The sequence below is a fragment of the Leptopilina boulardi genome, unplaced genomic scaffold (genome assembly GCF_019393585.1).
Source record: "Leptopilina boulardi isolate dan_hultmark-lab unplaced genomic scaffold, ZJU_Lbou_2.1 LbouV2_165, whole genome shotgun sequence".
NCBI classification, from domain to species: Eukaryota; Metazoa; Arthropoda; class Insecta; order Hymenoptera; family Figitidae; genus Leptopilina; species Leptopilina boulardi.
Window position 1 is genome coordinate 5,107,454 of NW_026137713.1, and position 9,258 is coordinate 5,116,711.

The window sequence follows — 9,258 nt, forward strand, 5'->3', positions numbered from 1 at the left end:
TCAAGTCGCCAAACTGTCTCTTTTCATTTATTTTTATATTTTTAAACAAGTGCAAATAATTCTACATATTTGAATTAGCGAACTGTAAAGTTATTTTTCATTTTCTCTAAACAGTACATCAAAATTATGTGGCCTCGGATCAAGAACGAAATCCCTTGTTCCTGTCGGTCGTTATTAGCGAGGGTGGTGATCAATGTGTCCCACACTACAGGGTGATTCTTTGGAGACGCACAGTGAGTTCACTTTGATCATTGTACTATACAAAAAAAAAGAGTTAAAAAACGATCGATATTCTCTAACCTCGATTTATTTTTTTTTTTTTCTTTTCTTCGCCCGTTGCAGGGTGCTCAAAAGATATCACTGCCTTACTCGCCAAACAAAACCATGACTGTCAGGCAAATTTTGAGGTAAAAACAAATTTCATTTACTGACAATTAAAATTATTATAACTTTACAACCAAAGAAATTTGATATTTCACTCTCATTAAATTTGTATCAAGGAAAAAGTCATTAACTGATGACTGAAAAAAAATTTGATTCAACTAATCACTATTTATCAAATAAATATTGATCGAAATAAGTTTTTATTTGAATTAAATAAATTATATTTGAGTCAATAATTTCTGTAATTGTAACAAATTTATTTAATTCAAATAAAAATTATTTGTTTATAAATATTTATTTAATTGATTGATATTTGTCAAGTAATCGATTATTTGAAGCAAATAAAAAATTTTCTCAGTGTAGAAAAAAAAACTACTCAGGAAATATTTGTAAATCCATTGCAGAGATTCTTCCTTTTTCAAATACCAGGAATTTGTATTCAACACATGTATTCGAATATTTCTGGAAAGGAAATTCTTTTTTTCCCCCTTTCCTTTGGCTTTGTTCTGTCAGATTGCTACCTCCTAAAAATTCCTCACTTATAACTCTGCGGATGAAAAATTGTCAAAAATGTCCCTGTATCTCATAGAGAGAAAAACCTTGACGAGGATATAAAAAAAGAAAATGAACGAAAATCTTCCTTATCAAAACCGATTTTTTTTTTATATAACATATAAAAAAAAAATGGGTAACTGACACAACCTGATCCTATCAATGAAATACCTCATATATATCTCATTACAGCAACTTCTTTGGTCTCGAAAAACTAGACAAAGCCCCGAGGGAAATATTTTCACCAGAAATACAAAAGGTAATTTTGTGAAAGCTTTTTATTTTATAAAGAGATTTTAAAAGATTTATTCTTTAATAAAAGAACAATATACAATATAAGAGGATACATATATTTGCGTAAAAAAATATATATGATTAATGAAATAATATTATACAGGATCTTTTGTTACTTGAAGAACAAGAGGGTTCGGTGAACTTTAAATTCGGTGTTATTTATGCGAAAGAAGGTCAAACAACTGACGACGAAATGCTATCGAATGGTAATGAATTTTCAACCTTTTTTTTTCTCTCTTCAACTTTTACAAACAAGAAAACTTTTTCGATTTGACTATTTCTTTTTTTTTTCATTTTTTTTTTCTTTGCAGAAGGAGGCAGCCCAGGTTTTGAGCGCTTCTTGGAAACTCTTGGGGAAAGAATAAGGCTCAAGGGTTGGGACAAATACAGAGGCGGTCTTGATGTAAAAGGTATGAGCAGTTTATCTGATTTATTTGCTTCGTAAGAGAGAAAACTAAATCTAAAAGAAAGAAGCGGAAAAAAAAGTGTCAGTAGGTTAACCAAACTTTCCTATTAGTCGTGTAACGAAAAATAAATAATCTTTCTTATTGATTTATTTAATATTATTTATATTTATATTTTATTACTTATTCTCCTACCTTATACTCATAGCATGCCAATAAACTTCAGATTATTTACCTGCAATATAAAAAAATACATTGGTTAAAACATTTGTTAAATTAAAAAATTTTATTGTTTTCAAAAAAATTTGTTTGTTACTGTTTCCAAAGCAAGTTGCCATGATAACAGTTACCATAACAATCGTTACTATAAGAACCATTACCATAGCAACCGTTACCATGACAACCGTTACCGTTGCTAAGGTCATTTTTCCTTAGCAACGGCTGCAATTTTTCAAATTTAATAACAGGTGACATGACGGGAAAAGAAAGTATTTACACCGTTTATGCTGGCCATGAAGTAATGTATCATGTTAGTACAATGTTACCACATTCAAAAGATAATCCACAACAATTGGAACGAAAGCGGCACATTGGCAATGACATTGTTAATATTATTTACACGGATGATTCAACATTTTTGGAAACATTCAATCCAAATTGCATTAGAAGTCAATTTACACGTAAGTAATTTTAATTAAAATATAAATAATAAAAATTTGTACTTTTTTTAATAATGCAATTAAAAATCAGTGTTTTTAAATTATACTATATAAAAATACCAAAGTTTATTTAAACTACTATAATGAATTTGGAAATTAAATCATTTGACAAAAGCTCGTGTCAAGAGATTCAGATTTACATCGCACACACATACAACATATATATATATATAGTTACTATGTATGTGTATATCTATGCTAAATGTTAAGTCAATGGTAGGGACTGTGGCACGAACTCCTTAAGTGAGGTAGACCGTATGTAGGTTAAAATAATTGTTTTAATTGGTGCAAGGTCACCTTGATTTCCGCGAAACCATTTAACAAAATCTATTTTCCGGTATGGTCAAACGAAATTTACAAATAATTGTTATATTCATTCAAACAAAATTTTTCTAAGAAAAATAAAGAAGACAATTATTTATTTTTCAATTATAAATAAAGCATAAAAAAAATTAATTAATATTTGATTATATTTTAAAGAAAGACTATATATATATACTTGTATAGAGATGTAGGTCAATATGTTTTTCTCGTACCCGCACAATTTCTATTTATTTTGCATTACTTGTCGTTTAGTAGAATGACAATTCTGCTGGTTTGAAAAATATAAGTCGGAAAGTTAACAGTAGCAAATAGAGTGTAATATATATATATATATAATTGAGGGCAAAGTTATTACAGAGTATATAACAACTTGCGGGGAAATATGAAAATGAGTTGTGAGAGTTTCTCAATGTATACAGATGTATTTGCTGTGATATGCAGTGAAGAGGGTGGAAATGGATGGCGAATAGCTATTTACTGCGATGAAAATGTGCCTCTTTTTGGTCCAAGTCTACCTTGTCCTCCATTATTCGAAGATCAATGTAATTTCCGTGAATTTCTACTGGTCAAATTGATTAATGGAGAAAAGGCAACATTTGATACGCCAACATTCTCAAGAAAAAGGGAAAGAACACTAGACACACTATTAAGAGATTTGTATCAGGAACATGCTCAAGAAAGTAAAAGCAATGTGAGTTTTTTTTAAAATTTTTCACCAGTTCTTTATAATCTATAATTGTTAAAGTTTTAAAACAAAGGTTGTTTAAATTCTGATTAAATAACACCAGAGTATTCTCGCAGAATGTAAACATAATGTTAACTAAATCTATATTAGTGAAATATACCTATTCACATAAATGGACAGTAAATTGTGTTTAGAGGTTACATTCCTTTCAATTAGCAGTATACGAATTCCATTGATTTCAGAGTGCAAATGCATCCTGATAAATTACGATAGATTCTTGACAATGACAAATTACGATCGCGCAAATAGCTTTCTTTTCTTTTCTCTATTCTATTTGAATGACTTTTCACTTTTAATTTACTTTTACTCAATAACCCTACGACCTTTCTCTCCGATTGTTATCCTTTTAAATTTTCATTATAAAAAATTAAATAAATAATGAAAAAAATTTTTTTTTCTGCTTTTTCTATACTTGATCTATTTTCCAACCGCACTTCCACATATGCTACCTAGAATAAATTTGCAACAGATTGCCACGACTGTTTTGTTGCATACAATGATTTAATAATGATGTCCCCGATTTTCTCAACATCATTTTTCATATTGGAGATTGAAAAATTAATTAATATTAAAAAAATTTAATTTAATAAAATAAAAGAACTAAAACTGTTTGTTTCAAATAAACTTCACTTTTTAAGACAGAAACTTTTATAGTGTCAGAGACAAAATTACTTGTTAAAGGGAATAACTTTTATAGCTGGATAAAATGACCTTTTAGTTGGAAAAATGTTTTAGTGTCAAACAAACAATATTTTCCTCTTTAGAAGGCGTATATCCACTATATTTAATATTAAAACGATATATTTTTAAAAACATAAAGACATAATATATAAATAAAAAACACAATTGTAAAAACGACAAATATAATTTTAATTTATAATATCAATTTTTTCGAAAAATAAACTTAAAATGTTTTTTAATTGTAAAAACTATGCCAATTGTAAAGAATTGAATCTTTACTAGAGAAACAATTTCAAACTATTCAACAACAACAACAGACAAACAAAAAAAAAAAACTAAAAGCAACTAGTTAGATTTGTTGCCAAATCCTTTTGAAGACAAGAAACTAGGACAGACATTTCAGAGTCGAACATAGAAAACTATTGACAAAAGTAAAAGAATAAAGGACAAGTTTTTCTATTTCTCTCTTTTTATCATATTGAGAATAATGTAAAAATCTCATCCTCGCAATTATATATATAAATGAAAGTTCATGATTGGGTACATTTGCAAAAGCCAATTTTTTTTTTTTCAGAATATGCTTAATCGTCGAGCATTGTCCGACGTTGTAGAAACGCCAGGACGACGTCGCGAGGAAACTCGAGCAGTTGAAATGGTACGTGTTGGACAAGCCCTAAAATTAGAAGCTATTGTCCGAGGACTGGCTCCAACATCAATGGCAACTGTTGGTCCTTTAAAACCAAGACCATGGGAGCCAAGATGTATATATCCTGATTTTCCACACGAGATTATTTGTGGTGATGTATGGTCGGATAGTAAACTTATTCTAGCAACTGAATCAGGAACATTCCTTTTAGAGGGTAAGGCATGTCAATACTTCAACTCAATAATATATCTACTTTATTTTTCCGATAATATACATATATATGTATACGTAATACTTTCTTTTACTGACAATTTTCATGACCACAAAATGTAAATCTCTCTTACATTTATTTACATAAAATATAGAACATTTTTCTCTACTAGATGCATCAATAAGAGAAAAATATATATATGACATGACCCCAATAACATTTAGGAGATTTATTTTTTTAGAATTTATAGACAGGATTGACAGAAAATAAATTCCATTTTCAACTTTTACTGTATACTATTTTATACAACAAGAAATTGGGTCTGACCCTTTTACGAATTACGTACAGGTTTTGTCTGACCCAACATTCACTGAAAAATTTGGTTTTTACAACAAAACGTTTGGCTGGTATTTTTTTTTGGTACGTTTTAAGCATTTGCTTATTGTATTCTTTAATATTCTGTTTAAATGAAACGGAAACAAAATATTTCAAATTCATTTTAGTTTGGTATCAAATGTTACAAAACCAACACTGAAAAAATGGTTTGGTTTTGACGACAAAACGTTTGGTTGGTATTTAAACCCAAATTTTGTTGACGCAACAAAAAGATTTTTGGTTTAAATACCAACCAAATGTTTTGTTATCAAAACTAAATCATTTTTTAACTGTTGGTTTTGTAACCACTGAAACCAAACTAAAAAGAATTTAATTCTGTTTTCAATTCACTTAAACAGAATATAATCAAAAATACAATAAATAAGCAAATGTTTCAAGTGCACATAAGAATAAATTAACTCAAACATAAAAAAATAAGAGAGAGAGAGAGTTTGTAAAATTGATCTACGTTTGAGAAAATGAAACTCGCGCGCACATAAAACCGGAATTATATAGGGATCACATTGGGAGACATAAAGTGACGTAGATCGGCTCTCGGGATAAAATAAAGATTATCTGAATTGAAATAATGCAAAAAGTAAATTGACTCGCAAGTACAAGTTTCCTTGATCATAAAATACAATAGTTATTCTACAAAAGATATATCGAGTATTAGTTTTCTATATCCAAATGAGACAATTTGAAAAGAAAGGGTTAAGATTGTCTCAAACGGAAAAAAAAATTAGAGCAAAATACAAAATGAGATACTGAACTTCAAAACTAGGACAAACTGGAATAAAGACGCGACTGCATCGTATAAAAATATATATATCAAATTAGAAAAAAAAATTGATAAGAGAAGGGCAAATACTATGATTAGACTAACATAGATAATTTATCGTTTCATTTTGATAAAATGAAATTTTATCAAAATATTTACCCTTAAATGTAGGTTAAAATATTGATCACACCCCTTTTTTTTAAATACATTCATATCTTCTTTGTACTTTTTTTTTTGTAGACGGCATTTCTCATCGTCTTCTCTTTGACAAATCGGTGCAAATCAAACAGTTGGATGTAGTTGAGCAACACGGAATCCTTTTGTTTCGAGCAGGGGACAAAGGTAAGGAGAGCAACGTCCATGTATTTCGATTAAGTGAACTGGAAGGAGATCTCTTGGCGAATATGGATCTCAATGATGATGATGAGGAAGAAGATAATCTCGAGAACTCTGCTCATTTATCAAGTCCTGGACCTACTTCAAAGACACCCGCAGCCAAGAATCGTTCTCAAGTTAAGGAAAGAAAATTAGAACGCACACGAGGTTGTAATTTATACAGCATCACAAGACAAGGTGGCTCTCATTTACGAATGGTGTGTTGGATTAAATTTTCAAAAATATGTTTCTTTAAAACAAGTGTTAAAAACTTGTTCAAAATACTTGTTAGAAAATTTAATAATATATTTAAATAAGATGAAATTGGATCCGCAGATAATATAGGAAACAATGGTTTTCAGTGTGTTGCAGTTGGACGAAGGTTAACTGTTCTCCAATGGAAACACAATGCAGCTTGGACGACTTGGTGTGCATCAGCAGATACTGATACTGTCGATGGTTTTCTCCTTTTAAAGGAATTGAATGCCAGTGAACAGCCCTCCTTAGTGACTATTATTGAAAGCTCAGAACTTGGAAATGAATGGGTACTTTGCTGCGGTTTACGACATAGTTTCGAGCTAATTTCGGCGAATGGAACATCAAGAATTCTTCATCTCGAGGGAACTGTCAAGCCTCATTTGATTGCTGCTCTAGATCTTTGTGAAGATGAAGAGCCAGAAGTTTTATTATGCTACAATAGTAGGTCTCATATATATATATATATTTGAAACGATCAATAAAAAAAAGAATCCAATCACTTTAATATTATAGAAAGAGAAATTATCAAAATCAACGAAACACTTCTTTTCAGATACATGTCACTTTCAAAAATTAACGGAAGAAAATGCATCTCCAACGGAGTTTGATTTTAATTGGAACTCCGTACCTGTAACTGTTGGTATGAAATTTGTTTGTTTAGCCTCTAATCCTATAATCGATTTCGGAGAATGGATTTTAACTATTAAACAATGGCTTTTCAGCTTGTGCCTTCCCCTACGTGATTGCCTTTACTGCAGACATCATGGAAATTCGCTTGATAATAAATGGAAATTTGGTTCATACTATTGCAATGCCAAATTTGTGTTTAATATCATCGAAACGAGATATTTTCTTCGCAACTACTGCTCCTGAATTTTTAGCTTCAAAATGTGAAAAAATTCGATTGGACACCAATAAGTCAGAGAAAGAAGAACGAAGTAACAGTCCACCGTCATCTCAAAACAGTTTTCAAAGTAAATTCTAATTTCAATTTTCAGAAATAAAATTTTTTCGCTAATAAACTAAAAACAAATTATTCTTTAACAGGTTCACAGGGTGACAACAAACCAATGAGAATCTATCGCATTCCTTTACAAACTCTATCGAGAACATCAGTTACCAGTTGCAGTGAAAGAAGATGTGCAAGTCCGGCAGAACCAAATGATAAACCACCTACAACAAATGATAGAAATTTCCTCAGTGCAGAACCACACAGATCTTTAAGCAGATCATGCAGCAGTAGTCCAACTCCTAGTTTAGGGACATCTATTTCCAGCTCTTCGAGTAAATAATAAGAAAAAGAATTGTATTTTAATATCCGTTTATGCCAAAGAATAATGATTTGCTAATTAACGAATGTTAAAAATTTAACTAACAGAATTTTGAATAATACCAAATTTTACTATACGGATAAGTTGAAAAGTCAATTTAAGATAAAAAGAAAAAGAATGAATGGCAAAAACTTATTTGTATGAGGCAGCAATAAATATAAGGTAAAAATATTATTAATACAAATTAATTTATTGCAAGAAAGAAAAGAAATGAATAGAGAAAATCTTTTTTAAAAAAAAGAAAAAGAGTAAAAGCAGTAAATTATAATTCAAAGCAAAACAATCAAAATGTGTTGTGAAAAAAAATGTCAATGCAAATAAAAGTTGTGTTACATCTAAAAAAAAAAAATCATGAGAATAGGGACAAGTAACTTTAATTATAAATTACAATTTACAAATCTGGTTCACAATAAAAAAGAATGCAGTATTGCTATAGGCACATACTGCAGTGCAAGTGAAACACATTATGAGGTCAACGTGCGCGGATCGATATAACACAACTTTTCAATGCACATTACGACAATGTTAATTATTTAAAAAAAAAAAATTTTAATCTAAGATTCCATATTTATTGTAAATCATTGAAAAATGAAAATCAAATAATAATAAAGAAAAAAATAATAATGTTGCAAAAAACGTCATTTTTCTCATTTTAGACAAAATCAAAATGTTGAAATTATCACTCAAAAATAATTATGAAAAAACAATTTCCTAAGAAATTGTTAAAGACATTTAATGTCAAAAAAAGAAGTTATAAAAAAATAGTATATATTTATGATAGTCACAGAATCTAATGTAACAAAAAGTAAAACTATTTATCGACTGTAGATAAGATTTATATATAAATAATTTATGGTGTAAAATTCTTTAATTTATAAATATTGTTGTTTAAGAGGAAATTTAAAAAAGCAATTGAAATTTATGTTAAGAATATATTTAAAAAAAAAGTTATAGTAAATTAATTGTATCTGTAATTGACTGTCGGTTATGAAGAGATTTGACTTATCATCATTTTCATTCAAAAAAAATAATGTCTTTTTACATATATAATTAAAATTGTGATTGTTTTTCATTTAAAAATTTTTTCAATTATTTAATAATGATATATTATTATAATAAATAGCGTTCATTTTTTTAAAGAAAATGTTTTATAATTAATTTATATCTCCTTTTTTTAT

At 28.9% G+C, this 9,258-nt stretch overlaps 1 protein-coding gene across 7 annotated transcripts in view; it reads left to right on the plus strand.

Moving 5' to 3' along the window:
* Positions 1-8,716, plus strand: part of LOC127277125 (GTPase-activating Rap/Ran-GAP domain-like protein 3) — a 50,774-nt gene extending 42,058 nt beyond the window's left edge. For all 7 annotated transcript variants that reach the window (XM_051297970.1, XM_051297973.1, XM_051297971.1 and 4 more), the window contains exons 6-18: positions 115-233; positions 343-407; positions 1,129-1,195; positions 1,334-1,436; positions 1,542-1,640; positions 2,102-2,314; positions 3,097-3,368; positions 4,678-4,963; positions 6,357-6,709; positions 6,854-7,190; positions 7,303-7,389; positions 7,472-7,723; positions 7,797-8,716. In XM_051297970.1, the coding sequence (XP_051153927.1) occupies positions 115-233; positions 343-407; positions 1,129-1,195; positions 1,334-1,436; positions 1,542-1,640; positions 2,102-2,314; positions 3,097-3,368; positions 4,678-4,963; positions 6,357-6,709; positions 6,854-7,190; positions 7,303-7,389; positions 7,472-7,723; positions 7,797-8,041 (2,498 nt within the window). In that variant the 3' untranslated portion in view covers positions 8,042-8,716. The remainder of the gene's footprint in view (positions 1-114; positions 234-342; positions 408-1,128; positions 1,196-1,333; positions 1,437-1,541; positions 1,641-2,101; positions 2,315-3,096; positions 3,369-4,677; positions 4,964-6,356; positions 6,710-6,853; positions 7,191-7,302; positions 7,390-7,471; positions 7,724-7,796) is intronic.
* Positions 8,717-9,258: the final 542 nt, after the last annotated feature.